This window comes from Diplotaxodon limnothrissa, linkage group LG11 (assembly GCF_057381915.1).
Source record: "Diplotaxodon limnothrissa isolate DT_005_m linkage group LG11, D_limnothrissa_male_GT1.1, whole genome shotgun sequence".
NCBI lineage: Eukaryota > Metazoa > Chordata > Actinopteri > Cichliformes > Cichlidae > Diplotaxodon > Diplotaxodon limnothrissa.
The window spans coordinates 15,636,916-15,661,143 of record NC_140606.1 but is presented as its reverse complement, the minus strand read 5'-3'; the positions used below and the strand labels follow the sequence as shown (position 1 = coordinate 15,661,143).

General features: G+C 39.8%; 2 protein-coding genes across 2 annotated transcripts; one reads left to right on the top strand and one right to left on the bottom strand.

Moving 5' to 3' along the window:
- The first annotated feature begins 4,916 nt into the window (after positions 1–4,916).
- azi2 (5-azacytidine induced 2) lies at positions 4,917–15,435 on the top strand. The gene is made up of 8 exons (XM_085365196.1): positions 4,917–5,044; positions 6,514–6,768; positions 7,503–7,619; positions 7,868–7,967; positions 9,281–9,414; positions 9,763–9,827; positions 10,945–11,069; positions 13,575–15,435. Exons 2-8 carry the CDS (start codon positions 6,535–6,537, stop codon positions 14,015–14,017), a joined length of 1,218 nt encoding a protein of 405 aa, XP_085221322.1. The 5' UTR covers positions 4,917–5,044; positions 6,514–6,534; the 3' UTR covers positions 14,018–15,435.
- Positions 15,436–16,471: 1,036 nt separating this feature from the next.
- cmc1 (C-x(9)-C motif containing 1) lies at positions 16,472–23,838 on the bottom strand. The gene is made up of 4 exons (XM_085365194.1): positions 23,762–23,838; positions 23,242–23,334; positions 17,324–17,414; positions 16,472–17,130 (listed from the first exon to the last, which is right to left on the bottom strand). Exons 1-4 carry the CDS (start codon positions 23,778–23,780, stop codon positions 17,010–17,012), a joined length of 324 nt encoding a protein of 107 aa, XP_085221320.1. The 5' UTR covers positions 23,781–23,838; the 3' UTR covers positions 16,472–17,009.
- Between the last annotated feature and the right edge of the window lie 390 nt (positions 23,839–24,228).

The window sequence follows — 24,228 nt, the reverse complement described above, 5'->3', positions numbered from 1 at the left end:
TGGGAAAGAGGTCAGGAGGGTCTAGTCTAGTGCTTAGAGTGCATGGAAGGAATGGAAGACAATGTAAGAGATGTCCAGAGGCTAAGCCTAAAGTGAAACTAAATGGACTGAAACGGTTAACGTCTGTGTCAAATATATTTTATATTAATGGCAATTCAGATTTACTTTGCATATCCTTTTCTTGCAGCTAAGAAGAGAAATTAACTGGGTTGCTATGCAACTATAGGGAACTCATAACCTGACCACTTGTGACCTTGTTATAACAGAAGTATAGTATCAGCTTCATTAAGTATGATAGAGACAGGATTAAATTAATTAAACAAATAAACCCATTTAAAAACAGAAAGACAGTGGGTTAGAAACAAAGAAGACAAACATTATGTAAACTCAGCCGGGTAAGTTTCCTCAAAGGAATATGGTTGAGATTTGACAAATAAAAATACTTGATTCTGGGCTGACTGTGGTCTGCAGCACAGTCACGTGGTTCACTGTAAACATACCATTCTTTGCTGTCTCTGGTTGGAGAGATCTAACGATGCACACCAATTCATCATCTCTTCAATGTCTCTCATAAGTAACTGAGCTTCTGACAACACTGTAATGACATTGATGCAAATACTCAATAATAGATACCACTACTAATACCCACAATGCTTTTACTAGTTGATTTTTAACAATTTCACTTCGGAAGTCTTTCTAGTCTTACTGACCACTCAGAGCACTTTAGACTACAAGCCACATTTAATCATACAATCATGCAATGCTCTCTGTTCTGTACACTTTAAGCATATTATCTGCCATTCATCTCTGTCTAATTTAGGCTCATCAATTAACCTGACACACAAGTCTTTGAACTGTGGGAGCAAGTTGGAGTATGTGAGGAAACCCACTCAGGAATAGGGATAACATTCAAACGCCACAAAGAAAAAAATATGTAACTGTGTTAGCCTCAAATAAATCCTGATCTCATGGACAGCAAAGAAATCTTTATTTCAATCTAGTGGCCTGTAATAAAGAGAACTCTAATTGTGAGATGTATTTATGATACCACCTCCACTCACGCAGTTACAAACAACACTTGTGTTGCATTATGACAGTTAAATGAATCTTGAGAACATTTTCTTCTTCAAATCACAAAAAAACAAATCTAAACAAATGTTTTTCTGAAAGCGAGTAAAAAATACTGCTAATATATGCAATTGCTGGGCTTACGCTGACGTGTCTTTGCCATGGAGATCTCAGATTTCTCTTCACATGTCATGTCAGTGATCTTTGCAGCTTCTCTTACACTGCAAAAGACAACATAGCACTTTTAGGATATCTGTGATACAACTGAGCTGATACAGTGAACAGAGAAAAATATACACCTTAATAGTTAATAGGATAATGCACAGTGGAGTATGCCCAACTTCAGAAATCATGAAAACAATTCAGTTAGAAATAAATAAATAAATGGACTGGTACTTAAAAAGCACCTTTCTACTCAACACTTCAAGTACTACTGCAAGTCTCATCCACCTAATCACTCACACATTCGTACAGCAATTTTATATATGCCTAAGCACTTTATAACATTCACAAACACACTCTGATCATGAATCAGAGGTAACTTGGGGTTCAGTATCTTGCCCAAGGATACTTCAGCATGTGGGCTACAGAAATCAGGAATTGAGCAATCAGCTTTCCAACTGATAGATGGTGCGCTCTACCATCTGAGCCACAGCTGCCCATACAATATGTTGATCAAATTCTTATTTTAATCAAACACGCTTCCATATTGCAGCCTACACATATACTGCTACTATAGATAAAACTCATGAGGGCTAAAACCAATGCTTCTCTCACTTTCCATAAAGCAATTTCAATGTTTACTATGGACCTATTTAAGGTTAAAACCTCTTGATCAGCTTGGCTTAGTCTTTCGGTATGCAGACTGACTAGATCTACTGCTTTAAAAGTATCATGTGAAGGGATTATGAATATCAACCTGTTAAGCCTTGTTATGTAAAACTTTTAATTAGCTGCACTAAACCTATAGAGAATGACTAATATTTAAGATACCTTCAGGACTACACCATCAACTTACCATCAACTTACCATCAACTGCACTGACAAAATACAAACATCAGTAAGGACGGGCTGCTAGGCATTAGGGAATTGCTTTTTACTAGGTTAACTGCTTGTAAAGGCATCACTTTATAAAGAAGTAAATATCGCTATAATTAAAAGAAACACCCACATATAAAAAACATGATGTATGTCACAAACGAAAACTTAACAAAAGGTTATCAAGAACCTGAGCAATAAGCTAATGGTAAGTGCTACATTAGCGCTAGCAGCTAATCAGTTTTAGGTACTGTGACAAAAAATGAACCAAACCTGTGTTTTTGTTAACATTAAATATTTATTATTAGTATTATAACTATTTGATTTTCTTGCTTACCCGTTATATTTGGGAATTGTCACTGGAAGATAATCCTAATTTAGGCAAGTGGCAACTAAGGGATACCACAGTATAATGCGCAAAACTGATTTCTATACTGTCATTGGTTTGTCCCTTACTCGACCTTAAATGCCCCGGACCGTTACTGCAATGTCACTTTCTGACCAACAGATGGCACTCTTACAAATACCAAATCTGATTTGACCGCAATCGTACTTCGCGTTCCATACAGTGACGGCCTGTCCCGCATACAAGTGTGGAGTAATACGTGATTAGTGAAAAGAAGGGGTCGTTTGTTTGGTCTGCGTAGTAGAATAAGCTGGGTAAATGAAGACTGTATTTACAGTATTTGTTTCCTTTTTGCTTATTTTTCAAAGGAAATGCCCTTGTGACTTCTGTTATAATTTACTGTATTTGTCTTTATTGTTTTACATGAGGTATTGATTAAACTGAAAACCAACATTTTACAGTATTTTTGTTATAAGATTATGGATGGACAGTGCATATTTACGCTATGCCCAGCTGACTGTGCATTGTGCTATTTGATAGTTAAAGATTCGGCAACCCTAGCTATAACACTCGTGCTACTCGTGAAATAATTGCCTGTTCACTATTACCTTTAAACATAGTTCAGGGCATTACTTGTTTTCTTGCCTGTTTCTTAAGTCATTCTTTAGCTTAACAAGTAGTCCCTGTACTCTTTTGTCCTTTTAACACAAAAACACACACACAATAGAGAGCTAATTTTTAATCAATATAAGGACCACAAGTAAAAATATGTGCCAAGTTTTAGCTTTATCTATTAATATAGTGCCATGAAAAATATACACACACTACCTGATTTCTTTCTTTCCTTTTTTGACATATCTGTGACACTTACCTGTTTCAGATTGTATATATTGCATATTACAACAAAAGGTACCTGGAGCAAATACAAACCACATTTTTTAAAGAGTGATTTTAGAAGAAGAAGAAGAAGAAGAAGAAGAAGAAGAAGAAGAAGAAGAAGAGCCACTGGGGGGGGAAAGTCGGCAGGTCTTTTTTTCTTCTTTTCCAGACTTCTGCGCGGGAAAAAAGTCAGAATTCTAAGAAAAAGGTTAAAATTCTGAGATTAAAGTCAGAGTTCCATCAGAATTCTGAGTTTTTTTTCTCAGAATTCTGAGGTTTAAGTCAGAATTCTGAGAAAAACTAATTCTGGGGAAAAAGTCAGCATTCTGAGAAAGCTTCTGACTTTAATTTCAGCAAATTTTTTAGATTAAAATGTGTGTGTACATGCACAGACCACATGCGCATACTGTTGTACACATAAACTCACAGATGTATATGACAACTCAAGTTTGTGGCATTAAATTTGTATTCAACTTTTAAACACGTAATACATTTGTACTTGAGCATCAGCACATGAACTGATGGACAGACATTCTTCTTCGGGATTTTCTGGTAGAGAACAGAATTCATGCTTCCATTAATTACAGCAAGATGCCCAGGTCCTGAAGCGGCAAAGCACCTTCTAGACCAAGCCCTAAATCTCAGTTTTTCAGATACTTGCAGCAAATACTTCATCATTTGCTGCTGGAGATTTTAGGAGGGGAGAGGAAGTGCCTTCTGCCCTCGACTGTGACATGTGATATGTTTAGACTCAGCAGTCCATCTGCATCTTAAGGATAAAGGACACTCTTTCGAGGATGCCAATGTTCACATTTTGGACAGAGAGGACAGATGGTTTGAAAGAGGAGTGAAAGAATCCATCTATGTCCACTGTGAGCGACCATCTTTGAACAGAGGCGGGGGTTTACGACACCAACTCTGCCATCTATAATCCAGTTTTGAGATCCCTTCCCAGACGCCTTAACGCCCACTCACATCCTGGGCCATCTGACCTCAGGAATTCGCATGATAAGGTGGGGCCAGGTTTCACAATGAACACACCCGAAACTCTGGCTGATTGGGACCCATGCCTAGTTTCCCACCTTGGCTCAGGCGATTAGAGGATCATCAGGGGGTCCTTTTGTCCCTCTGTGGGGGGTCACTCCCACTAGGTTTATATCTGGGACTCTCCACCATTTGACCTTAGAACTGAAGAAGCTTCTCGGATGAGAGGTGAAACGTCTTCAAGCAACTTAAAGAAGTCCAGACGCTTTTCTTTGCAAGCTCCTTTGACTACGATGACCTGGATGACTGAGAACCTTCACAGGTTCATATGTTTAGAGTTGCAGCATTTGGGGGGGGGGAGTCATATGAGAAACATAAAAGGTTGGAAGTATAGAACATGGAGCAAATATTTATATTTTTATGGCAGAATTCATGAAGCGTGTGGTATGCATATACCGAGGAAAGGATAATGGGAGCTATGGTGATCGTAACAATGTGTGAGAAAGTGCACACGCTCTTTAAGACTGTGCTTTTACTTTGAAAGGACTTGAGCAGCGGAGTGACTCCCGGAAGTTTTTGTTTTTCTCACCTGTCAGTTCGGTCGAGACACGGCACCAGTGCCGAGCCTTGTCTCTTTGTTTTCTCCTTGAACCAGCTCTTGTTTTTTCCAAATTAAATGACAGTCCTATGTGGTCAGTCGATACCTAACTGAGGACAGCGTTTAACACGGTAACTGAAAGTCGAGAATAAAAAATAATCGTATCCTTTTTCTGCACCTAGCCAGAAGACGTTAGCCAAGCATAGCTAGCCGTTATCATCATAATAGATCAATCATTTTGATGCGCGGAGCTGTCGATATGTATTTATGTTTCTCTAAAGACCGTTGCTTAATTGTTGTGTTATTCTTATTGTTGGCTGTTTCACAACCGGACGTCAGGGTTGTTTGGTGTTTGTCAGCACTGTTCGCGGAAGCTAACGGCGTAACGTTAGCTTTGTATACACGCGAAATTCATTGATTGTTTTCAGAACGATTATAGATGTTTTCTGCTGTCGCTTTGTGTGGAAGATTGTGTTTTTTCAGCTGAGATAAGATTTTTAGCTGTTAGCTTTCCTGTTTTAAGTGGAGAAGTCTTAACGGAATTACGTCGCTCTTCTTGCCTTGTTTTGGATTCACGTCCACTTTCGTTTTTAAGTACTTGTTGTGGGTCGCTTTCGCTTTCATGCCGACTGTCGTCAAAGTCAGCAGTTTTCCTTTTTCTCTCTATTTCTCCGTTTCTATTCATCTCCGCGGGTCTATCAACCTATTCGGTAACTCTGCTTAAACTTATTTTTCTAAAGGCTTAGGCCTTTAGTGATAAAAACTTGGCTCCTGTGTGTTTGCTGCATCATTGCATGCTGACATCATCAAGAAGCTGCACCGTCTCTGAAACCGAGCTACTCCGAGCAGAAATTATCCAGGAGGGTGTGGGGGAAATGTCAAGTAGCTTTACTGAAACACTCATATCGTTCCTGGAAGTCAGCTCTGCTGGCACTTCCTTTAACAAAGGCATTCAAGTCAGTGTGAGATATTTCTTTGTAAATGTGCAGAGTTAAAGTTTCTTTTTGATAAATTCTTTTTCAGCCTCTCATTCAAAGCCATAGGCCAGAAACTTAGTGTACACAATGTTATGTACATGTTATGGAAATCACACATTGCAAATTGCCTTTTTTGGGGGGTAGATCTTTTGTAGACTATTACAGATCTGACTCCTTTATTGTTCAGTGTTGGTAATTGAAGAGGACCTACCTTCCAAGTACATTCATCCCTGGTGTTAAATCAAAATCATGTAATTCCAGTGTCAAGTGCCCAAGGGTAATAGGAAGCACCAGCACAAAATTGCATGCAATATGTGAACAAACTGATTTTGCATGCTAAAAACCTCTCGTTGTCTTTAGGGCTTTTCTGATGTCAACCTCTGGCGGGGCTTTCTTCTTTTGTGAAACTGTGGTTTAAAAAGACCATTGACTGTTAGGAGAATTCTACTTACAGACATTAAATGCCTTATGAATGAATAGAACAAGTTGACAGTGTAGACTGTTTGTTGGATAATATAGAAAATATTTATTTCTTAATATGATAATAAATCTAATATAGTTTGACTTTGTTTTTCTTCACACAAATATAGGATATTTAAAGAAGTTCTTCATGTATCCCCCAGGTCTTCTATCTGCCTCAGAATATGGCCTGTGTAGGTATGGATTCCCCAGCAGTGGATGATGACATTTGCATCCTTAAACATGAGACAGCCTACACCACTGCTGCTGAGAGTCCTGTGTCGGTGTGTGCCGGTGACGAATCGGTCGCCTCCCACTTTGCCCTGGTCACGGCATACGAGGACATCAAAAAGAGGCTGAGAGAGACAGAGCGAGACAATGCCCTGCTGAAGAAGAGAGTGAAGCAGCTTGAAGACAAGGTATAGATGGAAGAATAGAGTAGGAAAGAGTAGGAGGATGGCACAACAAAGGGAAGATGGGGATAGAAAAGAGAGAGAGAGAGAGACAAAATTTAAGAACATAGAGCTTATCATGCTGTCTAAACAACCAGAGAGCAATGTTTACAAAGGGTGACCTATGAACAAAGATGAATGATTTTTCTATTGTGCACGACTTCAGAATGATGGACAAACACAAAATACTAATATCTCACTGCAAAAAAAGAAAAAAAAAAAAAAAAAAATAACCTCTTGGAGTGTATGCATGTCAGCATCATTAATATTGTTTGTCTGTTGTCAAAACAGAAAAAACCCAACAATGAGAAATAAATGTGCTCTGTTTAAAAAAGAAAGGCGGTCTGGAGAAGTATGTCTTTGGCAAACACTGTGCTCATATTCAGCAGAGAAGAATGCTCTTGAAATTGGAATTAAGAACAAAGGATCCAGTAAACGGATATAGTGAGAGAGTGAGTTATTTGAACAGCAAAGGTCTTAATACCGATTGCAGACCGAAGCGAAAGTTGGGCACAACATGTGGGCAGAGCACGAGCTTGTTTGTTTAAAATCTGTCAGTTTTAGTTTTATGTGCTGCAGCACTTGGTCCATCAAGATAGGATGTGGTGGGAGGAAAGTGACTTCCTACCGCAACATTTTAAATTGAACATTTTTTTTCTCCTCTACTTTCTTCTCTGTTATTTCTTCTTTCACCACTGTAGCTTTTCAGGCCAGATGCTCATTCATCAGAGGGGCCCCAGTACGTGAACAAGGCCTTCAGTGCTTACCGAGGTATCTATATAGAGAAGGAGGACCTGCAGATGGAGCTTAACAAACTGGTGCGTTTTACTGATTAATCTGAACATCTCATAAACTAACAGTGCAGCCAAGCTTAAAGGCTTAATGTCTTCCAAACCTGACAGTAGCTTATTTTCAAGTATAAGGATAATAAAGAGAGTTTGGTTTTTTTGCCCACCTGGGACTGCAAAAGTAAGAGTTTGAAACATTGTTTTAAATACACTGACTCTACCTTCATGCTCTTTGGCTCACTGTCTGTTTTGTTTTTTTGTTTTTTTTCCTCTGTCAGAAAAGGGAGACGAGTGAGAGAGAAAGGATTCTGATGGAGCAGCTTCACACCAAAGAGGTGGAGCTGCTTCAGCTGAGGACAGAAATGGACACCAGCCAAGGTACAGGTAGAGTACACAGGCCTGCTGTCTCTGAACTGTTCAGTGGAAATGGTTGTGTCCTCTGATGAAACAGATAGTGGACATTTAGAGCACATGAGATTTGGATGAAATACAAGGAAAAGAATCCTGTTCCGGAATTTTAATCATATTAAATTCAAGGACTGAAATTGTTTGATAATTAGCTATGTCGGACAATCGAAGTAATAATCTACTCTTTAAAATATCTCCATCCATCCATTTTCATGAGTTAAACCATGGTAGCAGTAGAGTATTTGAGCTAGTTCAGACGTCCCTCTCTCCCACATGTTTTCAGACCATAGAAGCTATATAATGTCTTCTATGAGCTCTTGGTCTACCTTGGGATCACCTACTAGTTGGGTGTGCCCATTATACCTCGAAGCGACAACCTGATGAGAAGTTTGAAAAATCTCAGCTGGCACCTGTTTGGAGTAGAGTTGCAGATACTCCAGTCTGTTCTCGATCTGGATGTCCCACCTGCTTAACCAGCCACCCTTCAGAGGAAAGTAACTTCACTTATTCTGTAACGGAAGCTTGCGGCCATTAGAGCGCGTTAACAGTCATTCATATTCCAGCATCCCCTGCATTACATCTGACACAGCACCAGCCCTTCTGTCAATCCATTTTATGCTCAGTCATGAACATGGCACGGTTCTCAGATTCTTTACTCAAACACCAGTTGTTTTGGTAGCCTCTTATCCTACCCACTTCACACTGAAAACCATTGCAGGCAATGTCGAAGGTCTGACAAAACCAGCAAAATCGTATCATTTTCAAATAATGAGAACTAATTGTAATATCCCAAAGAGTACACTTACATCCTCCTAAAGCTGAGAGGAACCCTTGACATCCAGAATGTGATTAGTAACAGAGTAACAATTACATTTATTTCAACACTTTTATCTAATACAGTACTAGAAGAATAAATAGTGTCATATAGTCAGTAGGGGAAAAAATCCAGCAACCTGATTTATATGATATGATAACATTTTTATGTTGCAATACTCTTAAGTACATTTGGTTTTTTTGTGGTTATATATAACATATATGTTGATTCAAGTACAATTTAAATACAGGACAGGCTCGAGTATTTTGACTCATGTGCCATTCTCCTTTACTTCCATACTACCTATGATTTTCTATGAAAATGTAAATGTAAAATGTTGCTCTATGATTAAACTGATGTTAAAATATTTGGTTGCTAAAAGTGTAAAAGTCAGTGTCTTTAATTAATTATGCCTTTTGTACCATTTGTAACACAAATTCCATCTGTTTTTCTGCGTGCTTGTCCACAGTGATGAAGAGCCTGAACAGCTCTCAGGACTCCTGGCAGGTGGAAAGGATCAACACTGAGCTAAAGATCCACAAACTGCAGGAAGAGCTGGAGAGGGTGACACTGGAGAACAATCGGCTACTAGAGAGAAGTGCGGTGAGTGAAACAGGGAAGAAGGAGTTTCAGAGAACAGGATAGAGGGGGCGCTTGAGATGAGAGACGCTCTTGTCGCATAACAAAAGGAGGAGAAATCGGTAGAGGTGTTAGGGCAGAGAGAGACAGGGTGACATTGGGAAACACAGTAGTGAAGACAAAGCCAGGGTGGGTATGCTACATCTTTAACAGTTGGGAGATGAACTCTTAAAAGACAGACGGACATAAGTGTGAGTTGTTGTGGAGTGGAGGATGCAGATTTGTTTGTTTTTTTTGGGGGGGAGGGTTGTCCGAAACAACCAAGAGACTGCACCTCCACTCTCTGTTTTGCATAACTTAACTCTGTTTTAGGGGGAGCCGCATGGCCTTAACGGACCAGACTTGGACCAGACCTGTGATGCAAAGTATAATGCAAGGTATAGTGTTTTATGAATATCATTAAAAAGTGCCCAACCATAATTTCTGTAACCTGTAGTTACGAAGCAACTGTAAATAGATGGGAAGTCTTGCCTAAAGCACAGTCTTAAGCAAAAAAATCAGTTTTAAATGATCCGCCCTGATGAAACTACAGAGAATCAGGTAGGAACACTGTTTACACGAAACTACAGAATATACTGTTTTTATGTCTTTGCTTTGAAAGCTAAAGCTTGTGAATGCAGTGCTCTGTATGGCCACAGTTTCAATTGTACTTGTCCTGTTTGGCCACTAGAGGAGGGTGCAGCGTTATGAATCTGCTCATCATAGACTGCATGCATGTCTGCAGCATGATGTGGAGGTAACCTCAAAAGTATATGAAGAGCTAGACCCTAAACTTGGGTGCTCAACACAAGTCAAATTTAAGTCCAGAATTTTGACATGCATAACGTCTGTATGGAATTTATTTATTAACATTTACTAAGAAAGAAAATGTTATAATTTGTCTACCTTTTTAATTATTTTAAGCACCACAAAAACCTAGTTTTTCCACCATAGGCTTTCTGTTCATGTTTTTTGCTGTGTGAGGCAGGTGTTAGGACTCAAAACAAGTGCTGATACATTTTGCATCTTTATAAGAGTGTTTTGTAGGTGTTGCCATCCTTAAATACATCACTGTTTTTATTTATTTTGTCTTCTTGTTTGTAATACAGATAATGTTATTGGCTGATTAAGCATCAAATCAACCAGTACTTGTTGTTGTTTTTCCTCTTAAGTATTGTCTGACTGTAGTCACTGATATTAATTGTGTCAGCAAAGAAGCACATGATCACCTTGGTATGTCTATAATTTATTTAATAGATTAATCTTATATGTACATTTAATCCACTAATTTTTGACTAAAATTGACATAATGGGTGGCATTTTGGCATTGTGAAATTTCAGTGAACAGGTGAATTTGACTTCAGAATAAGATTGTTCTAAAATATTTCCTTTTCCTGAGCGTACTCTATAGCTGCTCATGATATTTACCACAAGATCCTGTCTGACAGTTGGGTGTTTCTAACACCAGCTTTGAGGAAACTTGCATTTAAGTGAAATGCTTTGTTTATTGTGTAGGGAGAAGAGCATGCAGCAGACATACAAAGCTCTGTGTTCTGAGGTCGGCCGTCTCCATTCAGAGCTGAAGCACCAAACAGGCCTGATTAGGAAACTCAGGCCACTGATCAGTGAGACGCGACAAGGTGAGGCACATCTGCAGAAATGTGAGTGAGCTCAGGATTGCGCCACAGTTGGTGTCTGAATACAAATCATCCCATGCTTAATGTTTGTTTTAGTGCGTGTGATAATCAACTGTGCTCCACTGTGTCCTTTTCACACCACCTCAGCTCCTGTACAGTGAGGAGTCTCCTTTATAGCATTAATGCATTGTTGTGTAGGTCGCCACCTAAATGAACCTCCTAAAAGCAACCATACAAAATGTATTCAGTCTCTTCATGTCTTTACCCTAAAAATAATTGACATTTATATCATTCCCTTTAGGAACCAGGTAATATTTTTGTTTGTTTTATTTGACATTTTCTTGAATGTTTATCCTGTTCTTATCATATTTCATTTTTTCCCAATATTTATATATTTTATTTAATCTTTTACATTTGATCTGCTTTACATCTGATTTAACCTCAGTGTGTTTTTCATTCTTTTCCCCATGCCATTATATTAGCAAAGCAGAGTCCACCTCCCATAGAGGGCTCTTAAAAAGAAAAACTCAAACCCTACGTTGTTGTTGTTGTTGTACGTCACATCTGCACACACATGCAGTTCTTACCCAAGCCCCTGAAAAAAGCTTGCAACTTATTAAAGAAGTGAGGACAAATGATGAAAGATTAAGAAAATAAATTGCAACAATTGTATGTAGATGTAACTACAGAGTAAATTAATAGAGAGACAAACACATTTAGCTGATCTAACACTGTTAATGAGTACTTGAAGTAATTACAACAGGGAAACGAATGAACTGCTTCTGTTCAGTAACGGGAGTGTTTTTTTCCCCCTCCCAAGAAGTTTTCTCCTCCTGCTTCTTTTTGCAGTTTGTATAAGAGTGTGATAAGACTGTGGATATTATCAAAGTCCTCCAACACTTTGATAAAGGACATCATGAAATGGTCTATCCTTCCATTCCCCTCCCTCTGTGATGATGTATGCTACCCTAGGAGGGATTACCTCTGTTGTCGATTCCCTCGGAGTGTCAGAAGAGGAGACCAGGAGGTGAAAATTAGAACGAAATATGGCAAGAAAATAAATCTTGCCCTATTTATTCCACTGAATAAGAGGATAATCCTGTAACTTAGATGAAGCAGATGGAGTGAAATGAGGAAAGCAGGAGCGGCAAAAGAAATGGAGCGGGGCAGAGGGAGGAGGGGGGTGTGCTATGTATTTATTCAGTCATACTGTGTATCTGTATTCTTCTAATGTTCCTCCTTTGGAATCACTTTTATTCAAATCCTAGACTCAGGAGACCATCTCATGGAAGCATAGCAGGGAGGGATGGATGGATAGATGTGTGGATGGAGAGAGGTATGGAAAAAAAAAAAGCAGGAGCAGATACTCTCATTTAAACTTTATTATTCGCTCAAGATGATGATTTGAAAGCAAAGCAATGATGTGTCTGTGTGAGATTAGGACATGTGATTTGTGTAAGGATATGCTTTGTATGAAATGAAAGAAAATGTGTTTGTGCGTTCAGGTCTGATTAGGTTTTGTTCTCGAGGACAAAATCTAATTATTGCTTTTGTTATTTACTGATTCCCAAGCGGTGACTTTTACATGGTGCAAAGGTTTCATTGTGGAACTCGCCGCCCGCTGCACAGGGTGCGATTTTTACTCCGGTTCTGTTTTTACACTGAGGTCTATTATACAGTTAGAGATCAGAGCTTAGATTTTTTTTTTTTAACCGCTTTAGAAACCAAAGTTTAATCCACTTGTTAAAAAAAAGAAAAGAAATACAGAGTTGTTATCTCAGTGCTAAATAAAAAAAGAAAAGAAAAAAAGACGTGTTTAGCTGGGTGAGGAAAGAGCATTTCATTTGTGCTGCCGACATCATTTAGTTAAAATGACAGAAAACACGCTATTTTTATTTGCTAGAGAAATTCATTAAAACAAACACCTTTACTGTCTAGTAAAACACTGCTAATAAGTGCAATAAAATTATTATTCTTTTTAAAGTTTCCAGATTTACTAAAAAAACCCATCTTGGAGTCGTGCAGGGTTTTGCAAAGTTATAGCATTCAGCCAAAAATCACCACTTAAGATCTGTCAGATTGATCAATCTTTATTTAATATTTCCAACGTCATGAAAGGCTCACCATTCTAAATATTAAGAACCATTGGTCTAAGTGACATATCGCTTGTAAACATGTCTAACGTGAAGGCAGGCAGCATTTGTTTATTCGTTATGTAAGGCTTTCAGTACTTGGCAGTGATGACTGAAAGCTAGTAGTGTCACTAAATCAACAGTGAAATTTGTCACTGAAGTATCACCAAAATGATAGAAAAGGTAATTGAACAATTGCCTCTAATATTTGTGCTTGTTTTACGGACATTGCCACAGTCCATGCAGTGATTGTCTGTGCAGGTCTCACTAGAAAAATGCAGTTTTGTGCAACCACATCTAACATTTGATTATCTTTTACCCTCGTTTTTCCTCATCCTTTTTTTTTTCTTGCACTCACCCTCCTCTCTTCCTGCAGCTGCCTCAACAGTTCCCGTCCAGTGTCTGGACGACGTGGAAAAGAACAACCACCCCCCAGTTCCTCGGCCATCAGTGCCTCGTCCCCCCAGTGCCCCCCCACTGCCCTCATGCTCTGGCCGCCCCTGCCCCCCCACCGGCTGTCCGTCAGGCACCCTGCTGCCAGATAGTCTGAGGGAGGACTGCTGGTACAACGGCCCATGGCCCCCCCAGAGTTGTTCGGGAGAGGGTCTGGTTGGGAGCGACGCCTGCTCCGTTGTACTTCCCCCGCCTCCCCTGAACCAGGCCTCTCTGGATGACAGTTCACGATCCTTCCCCAGTCCCCCAAAACCCAGTGACGCCATGTTCTGGGAGGGACACTCCGCTGCGTCCAACTCCTCGTCCTCAATGGGTAACTGCAGCCCCAGGAGCCCTCCCCATACAGATTGGGCCAAGCCTTATTAAGTTACAGTGGGAGAACAGATGATTAATAATTTATTGGAAGATAAATAAATGTTAGAAATTTGATGGAACATAAACAAATGGAACAATGAATAAACTCTCCAACCCTGCCACATAGCTACCACCTTACCTGCCTTAATGTGATAAGACCACTTTTGTGGGGCGGATGAGACTGGAACTCCTGGTTGTGGGAACTAAACGAGGCCAGATGAGGCCTTTTTCTTTTTTTTCTGAGGTAAAGACTTTAAACTCATTAATCTGCCATCTCTGCTCACCGCATCGGTGAACATTTCTGACTTTGCAGAGAAAAAGTTGATGAGAAATCCTCAACAGAATAGTTTGTCCATGTTTGTGTCCTTGTATGCGCATGCATAACTGTGTGCAAGTATGCATACAAGCAGTTTAATTTGTGTGTGAGCACATGCACGTGCGTGCATGTGTGTGTGTATATTCACATCCAACAGTGTGCCTGTATCTGTATCTCATCATAGGGCCTCTTCCACCATAAACTGTGGCTGTTGATCACTGGAGCCACAGCATAGTGCTAGAATTTGTATAACTGTACTTCCTCCAATGCAAGTCTTTTTACATTTGATCACTGTAAATTACAGAGGGTATGTAGTTCCATGTTTGTCTAATGGTCATGTGAAGGAGATGTGTTGGTAGGAGGAGTTGATGTGTTTGTTTTTGTACGGTGAAGACAGACATACATACACTGACTGTAGGATAATTACAGGTTTTGGCTCCAAATTTGAAATGCTAATTAAGTTTTCTTTTTACTGAGGTGGATTAATATCAAAGTAAAGAGAGAGAAGGCAGAGAAGGTTCAATGATTTCTCATAACCTTCACAACTCAAGTCTGTCTGGTATCTGACAACACCATCTATTGTGTTGCTTTCTTTTTTCACCTCTGAAGTGACATGTAGATGTAAGGCTGTGAATTGCTGGTTTCTTAGCACGGCATTTATTTTGAAGGACTCGCAGAATGCACCGCATACACTTGGCACATCATTTTGAACATTAGAAAATGTGAACTATGCACTGTGCTGATTGTTAATCCTGCTGTTTAGGACTGAGGGTAGTCTCTCTCTGGTCTCCCAGTAGTGAAAAAGTATAAACTAAGGGCACTGAAGAATCTTAGACCAAATAAACAGAAGAAACTGAAAGAAATGTGCATATCTGTATAAATGTATATGGTGGGCTTCAGTACTCTGCCAAACATGGTTATACACTCCAAAACTTAGCTTTTGCTTTTTCTCCCCCAAGATGCCTGATATGTCTAAGAGCTACCTGTGCTGGGGGCAACACAATAATGTAATAACCTGATTAAATATGAGATGTGACTTAACAAATAGGTGCACAAAGCACAAAGGCCCATGGGTAAGTTTCTTTGTTTTAGTTTTTTCTTATCTGTATCATGATTGTGGTCTTTTGTTCTTAATTTCTAAGAAATGTTATTTTACAGCAGTAGTTTCATACTTCTGTAAACAATTTGCAAACCAAAATGCAATGTACAGTAGATATGGATTATATTTTAGATTTACTGCACTTCCGGCTGTTTGTAAATATGATCGAATAAATGAATGAAAGGAATCAACACCGTGAGGTTGCGCTGTTTTCACTTCAAGCATGATGTTATGTGGTTTGTTAAAACTGAACACTGAACACAAAGCCACGATGATTAAATCATTTTTTTAAAGCTAAATATCTGCAAAGGGGACAGCAAGCCCTTCTCTGTACCACAAAGCCTAAATGATGAATTGAAACATCCATGTTAAAAAAAAAAAGAAAAAAAAAAGTTGTTTTTCCTAAATTATCTTAAATTTTAAATCCTGTTTCACAATTTCAAACAAAATTTTAGTTTCTAGAAACAAAATTGTAGAGGGGGAAAATTGTTTAAAAAAAAAATTATAGAAAATTTTACACTATCAACCTTAATCCCAGGCTATTGTCATGTTAAACATGCTAATGTTTGTAATGATCTAATTTTATAATTTGTAATTTTGTAGCTTATTATTTAAAGCAGTAGTAATATAGGACCTCTATAGCAACTCTTTCCATCGGTGCCATTAGTACATAAGCAGTTGTAGATTATATACAATACATACTTATGCTGGTTGCTAATGGTAAATTGGTTCTTATTATAACCATAACAAAAAAATTATTAATGCAAAAAAAGTATGCATTTAGCTCAATTTAGCCACTGGAGGTAAAAGTCCTGAACATGTAAAAGAACAAACTGAGTCAGCTGTAGCTTTTTTTTCTTTTTACAATTTTTATAGTTCTGTTGATCCTGCTTTCGAATACACTAAATAAACAGAAAGGAAATTTTCACCGTGCGACTCTTTAGTCCCACTGCTGAAAAATGCAAACCATCATAAAAAACACATCTTTTAAGTCTGATGGAGTTAAACAGATGTTAAACCTTTATTCAGAAACATTTCATGTTGACTGCCCTTAAAATTTTCTAATATTTGCAACAATCACATGATCACACAGGGTTTTATTATTACCTCCAAGTTATAGTGTACAAATCTCCATCTCTGATTTCCATTACTTTTTTTTCTCTTCTTTTTTAAAATCAATTCCTTTGTAAGTTATTACACAACAACTTCTGCAGGTGAATTTCAAAGCTGTGGGTCCAGCCAAAGGCAACTGAGCAGATTCGTCACTCGTGCCGTCACTGCAGGAGCAATAGACACATGTTCAAGTGGTTCAACAGGTGCAAAGCATCCCTCAGTTTACAGCTGCGCACCATGTGCTGCCCTGCACTGAAACTCTTCCAGGTGGCTGCTATATCACAGTACAATCACATATTTGTGACATTCTGATCACTCTTTATGATCCAAATAATTTCACTCACCTTTCACGCATAAGCATGTAGCTTTACAAGAAATACAACCACTTGTCCATAGCACTGCCACGTAATCCTGCAGTTCTGGGCAGAGTGTAAGTCTGTGTACACTTTAAAAATAAAGCTTGTTGTGTTGTTATTTTACATGCTAGTCGGAAGTTTTTGTTTCATGTTCTTGGCTGGAATCCCCGTCCTCTCAAATTCCAGCTTCTCTCGAATGTACTCCTGCTTGCACTCTTCAAAAAACGCGGGGTCCTGGTAGCTGGTGGAACACAAAAGGTAGACCTTCATCACTCTGATAGGTTTTGAGATTACTAAGACTTTACAGGCGGCAATTCAGAGAGTCAACAGGAGTGGGAGAGAGTAGGCAAGCGTGTGTAAAAGCTACTGGCGTGATTCTGTTATAACACATGGGGAGCCACCTTTCTATATGAGTGTTGTCGCACAATACTCACTGTCGTGTCAGACATTCCTTCAGGGCTGCGTTCTCCCCTCGACACTTAAACGCCATGAAGAAACCAGACTCTTTACAGCAGTGGCTGAAGGCTGGAGGGAGGGAGAGAGAGGAGTGTAGAAGTCAGAAAGGACAAATCAACAACAAAAAAAAAAGAAAAAGGGAAACTGGCTCAATGCGTACAGTAACCTCAAAGCAAAAATCACAATTAAGAGCCTACCTTTTTTTTACCGCAAACAAGAAAACGAATAGCTACGAGCAAACCGAGACGGGCCCCATCTCCACGAGAAGGAACCCAGTCGGAAGTCACCCTGCCAAGCCTCTTATCAAACCGAAACCCATGTTTCCTTGTTCATATGAGGACTGAACTTAACCGTACTATCCACAGAGTGGTTATATCTGTGGTGGCACTGCTCCCACATTAGCCCTGTAACAGTCATCCCACCATCCTCAAATATACACACGTCTATGCCCCCAAGAATTAAATATAGGTAATGCTACACTGAACACGGTGCCCAGTGAGGCCTGGAGATAGACGAGGTTATTTACAATAACTGAACAAGTAAGTGGAGCTTTTCCAGAAATCAGACTAGATATTATCAGAAATGTTAAACTTAAGAATTGCTGCTAATGGTTGCAGTTTTACTAGATATGTTCAACCTTTGCTGCCTTCCTTCTTCTCTGGCCAACATCAATTGCTGGTGCCTGTGCCCGGAAAATAAAACTGGAGCCCAAAACGAGAAGCCCTTCTTCTATAAAGATGCAACAGTGACTTCATGCCCCTGTTAGTGGTATTTTCCACATTAAAGGCACTGAACAAGGTGTCGACGAGTGAGTCTTCACCTTGTTAGCAAGCTCTTTCTCGAGGCTTTAATTAAAACCGCTGCCCCTGTGTCCCCTTCAAACAGCTGACATCGTAATTACCTTCATCTGCGGCATCAGTATGGTTATCACACACTCTTTCACGAGGATGCAGACGAACTGCAAAACCAATTTAGAGAAGCAGAACTGTGCGACTAATCTAATCAAAGAGCGCCTCATCCCTGTCCCACGGCACTAATAGAGGCTGCGTTTCTGATCGCACATGAATAGTTAGGATAAGGAGACGAATCTACGAGACTGGTTTCATGCGAAAAGAGGCCCTTCTGAAGAAAAGTGTGATGCCACCTTCGCTTTGAGGTCGTTCGGTTTGCCATTTTTACCGACGCAGAAGTGGCAGTTAGTGGAAAGCAGAAGCATGAGGCTTGAACATTTCGGGAGATTTGGTACTTTAGAGGAAGATGTGGTGTAAAAAGACCTTATACATAATTAGTTATGGTAGAAAATAAATGTTAGGATCTTGAGCAGGATTTATTCATTTCTAACCGACAAACTGAAAAATCCATTCATTCATTCATTCTTGTTTCCCCACCTTTTGTCCACATTTTTGATTTTGTGATCCGGACCTTAAATTTAAGGAATTCAATTAGCAGCCAATCACTTTTCTGCAAAAACACAACAGTAATCAAAATGAACGTGTGGGGGTTGTTCAAAAACTTAAGACTCTGAAAGGCATGTGAGTCCTGACATGAATCATCAGCGTAGTAGGAAAACTCATCAGGTGAAACTACAAAAGGAGTTCTGTACAGGTCAGTGCTACATATCTGCGTGAACAACAAAGCCTACAATACACAACTGTGGGGTGTGCAGAGGCATATATGCAGATACCAATAACACAGGAAAACATACTTGTAGATTGTGTTGGTTCTTTTTTTTTTGGCACTGTCTTTGTAAAACACAATCACAGACGCACACACACACACAGGAGCCCAGTAGTGCAGACACAAACAGACAGAATAGATGATTGAGGGCGGAGGATGAAGGTGTGAAAATGAGTGGGACGAGAAACTTGTAATGTGAGGGGGGTTTCCACTACCCACAGCCCAGCCATGTATGTCCCATCACCTCTGTCTGCCTCCTCGTGTGAGCAGTACACCCTAGCTCATAGAAGCTGTCATCAGATTTCTAAAAACCACATAAAACCGTGACTGTCGGGCTGATGTGTTGCTGCAGTAAACGGGGCACACTGGAGCAGAGGTGTAGCCAAGTGCGTGCGTGCGTCTGTGTAGATAAAGAGGCAACTGCTGTAATGCCAATTAGCCTGCTACTCAATACCGGAAAGAAGAAGAAGTAGAAGGGTCTGATTCAAGAAGGTCAAGAGTAAAGTAAATTCCTGAGGAAGGAAAGATGCAATGTTGCAATATGACACAAAAATGGGGGCAGCAACATGCAGCGCCACATGCAGTCCCCATTTTGAAGAACAACGTTTTAATAACGCTTTAAGTTTATGCTTCCATTCCTGAAGCCTCTCTTAGACTCTTCTATCAGTCTGATGGCGTCTAATTATTTTGCTGTCATGTTTCAATGAGCTCCCCAAGGCCTGAAATATAAAGCAACATACCCCTCTCATCTGGCTTTACTTAACATAAGCAACAAGGCTAAGTGGTCACGCAAAGGTGATTATTCTCCAAAAGTTGATTCTGTTCATTGGGACGGAGCGTTTTCAGTGCGAGAAACGTTTCGTCACTCATCCAAGTGACTTCTTCAGTCTCAGCTGACTGCAGGTTTCCCCAATCTTATAAACAGTACATTTGCATAATGACTGAAACCAGCCCACTGAAGGAACAATGCGCTAGGAAGTCAGCGAAACGTTTCTCCCACTGAAGCCAAGGCAAGTTTATTTATATAGCACAATTCAACAACAAGGTGATTCAAAGTGCTTTACAGAGACATTAAAGAACAAAAACAAATAAAAAGCATGATATAAAATTGATTAAAGAAAAACCAAAAAAAAAAAAAAACCCGCTAAATCCAGATGAACAGAATAAACTTTTGGAGATTTACTTACCTGGATGATTGAGCATCCATCAAGACGAAGGTGATTATTGATATTAAGTCAGGGAGGAAAGCCAGGGTTTAACAACGAGCGCATTCACACTAAAGGTGTGGCGCTGACAGCATCTGACCAATAAAAATGGAGAGCCTGACTAGCAGGTGAATAGCTGACTTGTGGGTGTAGAAGAATTTTGACCCACTCTTCTTTGGAGAAATTTGAATTGAACTTAAGAGCCTTTAAGATTTGTTAGAGAGCACAATTCATGACTCCATCAATCGCAGTAACTCATCCAGGTGCTAAAACAGCAGCAGGCGCAGACCATGTTCGATGGCTGGTACTTTTTATGAAACGATGTGTTCATTTTTACACCAAATATAACAGGGCTCAAAAAATTAAAAGTTTAATTATGTTTCGCACAGGGCCAGGTAGGTTTGGATAGATTCCCTAACCATGTTACCACGGTGATGCACCCAAGTAAGGAATGATCGCCTTCATAAAACAGAAAACCCAATGTTAACCTTGAAGTTACTTGAACCAGCCCAAATCATGCTTCATACAGATCAATTCTGTGTAAACAATGAAACACCAATGCCCCGGCATGTCTCCTGTGCATACTGCTGAGTTGCTAAGCTAACCACTGTATAACATGAACAGCATTAACTACAACATTTTACCTCACCCTCAGTGTCTGCAATGACATCAAGTCATTTCTCTAAAAGATTGATAGATTGACACCCCTGCTTTAATGTGAACACAAACTCATTTTACACGAGGGCCACATATAGCTCACTTTGATCTTAAGTGGACCGGACAGGTGAAACTCCCTTTTCTATCAGTGCAAAGAAACTACATATTTAAATGTTTTTCTACATGATAAAGAAAAGGCTGCTGTGACATGCTGTCAGCATGAGTCTTTGGACTTAAATTGTAGGAGTTGGGCTTTCTTGTCAGGGGTCTTTTTTTTTGGGGGGGGGGGGGGGGGGGGGGGGAGACGCCAAAACAGTGGCCAACAGCGCTGTACGCAATGGCAGACTGGTGCCTTATTAGCAAGGAAATAAAGCAGAAAGTAGAGACTTCTGATGGGAAACTAGTCTTGAAGCACACAGGGAGATAGAGCTGTGCAGGAAGTGCGATTTTATCGTGGTGGAAGCAAGACGGCAAAAGTAAGTGAGGATTCATTAAAGTGTTTCTTTAAACATAAAGCAGGATTTTGGTCTGTTTTGCTGCCGTTCAGCTGAATTTTGTTTGGAGAGTGATGAGACCTGCGGGTTCTGGAATCTGGGAGATGTTGGCTTTCAGCACCTGACGGCATGTCCATGTACATGTCGTCGGGTGAACGGGGGGATTCACCCTTTGGTTTTACATCTTTTTTCCGAATCTATTTACCTGCTGTTTAATCGTTTAATATTTTAGCTGTTTGGTGATTGTTGAAATTGTTTTGTAAGCTTTTAGCTGAGATTTTAACATTTCTGTGGATACCACACGGGTCTATATTAAAATAACAGATCTGGTGGCAAATCCCATTAAAGCAGATGCTCTCCTTCTTGCCTCTGTTACTGGGAGCATTGCGGTTTAAGAGGTTAATTGTTTATTGCCTATTACTTTGTGTAGTATGAATGGCCATAAGGGAGGTTTTTATCAGTATGAAAAGCTGTAAAACTTTTGAAAATACAGTTAAAAGTCCAAAATTCCTGCTTGTGCTTGATTGTGGTGAGCAGCAGATCAAACAAGTTAAGAATTATAAATGGCTTCAAGCGCACATTCAGGCCTGTGAAACCCAAGATCGTTGAAATGCAGCCAGATGCTGCTCACTTCACGTTTTCACTCATTTCTTCACTTTTTCCTGACATGCTTGCATTTAAATCCAGCTTCCCTGTATCTCTGTGTACCTGGCCTGAACCACTACACTTGCTGTCTTCAGAACTTGCCCTCCTCCTTTCTTTCATTTAACGCTATGATCCCAATCTGCCTTTGCGTGTGACTGGCTGCATGGTTTGTCCAACAAAATAAAGTCTCTCTTGACATATAAAATTGTGTTGTGGGCCACATTTTTGACAACCCTGCATTAAAAGACAAATTAAGAACAGCAATGTTACACCCTTCCCTCTTTCCAAGTATTGTAAATTTGCCATTGGTGTGAATGTATCTCTCTGTGCTAACCATCTAAAAGACTGGTGACCTACACATGGTATAACTGGGCTCTCACGCAGGGACAGCTGGGATAGGCTCCAGCCTTAAAAAAAAAGAAGAAAAAACAGAAAAAGTTTGTTGACGTGATGGATGTACAGGACACTAAGCTAATTAGCCTGTCAATGGCATATACTCAAGTCAGTGGTCAGTTATCATTGTGTTTTGTTTTTTTTACTTTGGTTTTGATAGAACTTGAGATATTTTAGGTACCTATGATCACTGTGCAGCTGAATCACTGTAGTGTCACCATGAACCAGGATATACCCAGGGCCTGAAGATAAAGCAGCTACCAGTACATCCATTGGTTACAATACATTTCTATTTTTAACCTATACCTTTCCAACTGTGGCAAATCAAAAATAATTTAGAAAAAAAAAAACAAAGTAGACAAGTTAGACTGAATTACTTCCATTTCCATCTTACTGCCAATTGTGAAATTAGGCAAATGTTGATGTTCGCCCTCGTTTTGTTGACTAGCATCACAGTGTTATAGTTAGCAACTTGAATTTTCAAACTTTTCTAGTCAATCCCAATCAAAGCTCTGGGTACTCTGGTTCTTACTGAAGACCAAAGAAAAGTCTCTTTGAGGCACAGATTTAACCAAGATCTCTGCTTTTTTAAAACTAAAAGCTGTTTGACATAAGGCAGTGCACAAACACACGTTTTAATGATGGCTGCTTTCTATTTGGGTTCAGTTGTATGCTGGTTGACTCTAATGGCTTACTGGAACAATTAGGTGAACTGGCATATGTTTCTTGACTGTGACAGTTCAAAACGGCCTCCTTAAAAAGTGACCCTGCTGTGTAAAGTCGATTCCTGAGCGACACTTTAGTGTGGACAGGAGAAAATCCCACCTTCAACCTTGTCAGCACAGAGCTCCTTGGCTTTCTCCCTCATCTTCTTGGGGATCAGCACATCCTTCTCCACATGCCTCAGATGGGCTTCCTCTGACACGGCAGAGCAAAGCAAAGCAAATGTGAGTATCACAAGTAAGCATCACAATAAGCATCAACCGCATCAAGCCTACTGAATATGATTTCCCTTAATTATCATAGGTGTACGTGGGAGACATGCGTGCTTGTGCTCAACTGTCGTTAAACGCGGGTTACCGCACGCAGCTAAAGGCGAGGCATGTTTAGGACCATTAACTGAGACGCTGGGCACAGAAGTTCTCCTTTATGAGTAATTAACTCAGCATTTTCCTTTAGAGTGGCGACAGCCTCTTTAAGTGCATTTAGCTAACGTTATTATAGCGTCTCAGGTCCATTACAGTTCAATACAGCCAATAAAGAACGAGCTAACTCGGACAGCTTTGATTAAAAGTATGCCACGAAATACACGAAAAGCATTTGAGAGCATTACGGACTTTAATACCTGTATTTGTTGCCTCCATTGCGATGATGTTTCTTAAAACATTACCCCCACTGAATCAATGTGACCTAGCTCGCGAACGCTCAAAACACTTCCGCTGACGTAGTATGGTGGCCTGAAAAACTGCAATTCCCAGAGTCACTCTGGGCGGAGAAGCAGGAGGCTACAGGTGACCGAGTGATGCTTACTGGTTTAGCTCCACGCTCATTTCTGTGGAAGACTGAGGAAAAGGATTTCTTATGTTTTATCATATTAAAGAGACAGTCTCAGTTACAACCTTTATTATTAGAAATATCTCTTATTCACTAATGCGATTCAGGGAATACTAGTAATGCTAATAATATTAATTGTGATTAATTGTGATTGCACCAGCCACAGTAAGTTGCCGGTCTAGATGGGAGGTGGAATCAAAACCCTTAAACAAGAAGAAAACAGAACTATATACATTTAGAGCTTCAAAACACTTATTT

Bases quoted from the DNA above. Each gene is read 5' to 3' on its own strand.
- cmc1 (XM_085365194.1), bottom strand. The intron at 17,415-23,241 runs GTGGGATTTTCT...CCCTCCCTCCAG, and splicing joins CTGTGCTGACAAGGTTGAAG to CCTTCAGCCACTGCTGTAAA. The intron at 17,131-17,323 runs GTGAGTATTGTG...GTGTTCCACCAG, and splicing joins AAGGAATGTCTGACACGACA to CTACCAGGACCCCGCGTTTT.
- azi2 (XM_085365196.1), top strand. From the start codon at position 6,535: ATGGCCTGTGTAGGTATGGATTCCCCAGCAGTGGATGATGACATTTGC. The intron at 6,769-7,502 runs GTATAGATGGAA...TCACCACTGTAG, and splicing joins TGAAGCAGCTTGAAGACAAG to CTTTTCAGGCCAGATGCTCA. The intron at 9,828-10,944 runs GTATAGTGTTTT...TTTATTGTGTAG, and splicing joins GATGCAAAGTATAATGCAAG to GGAGAAGAGCATGCAGCAGA.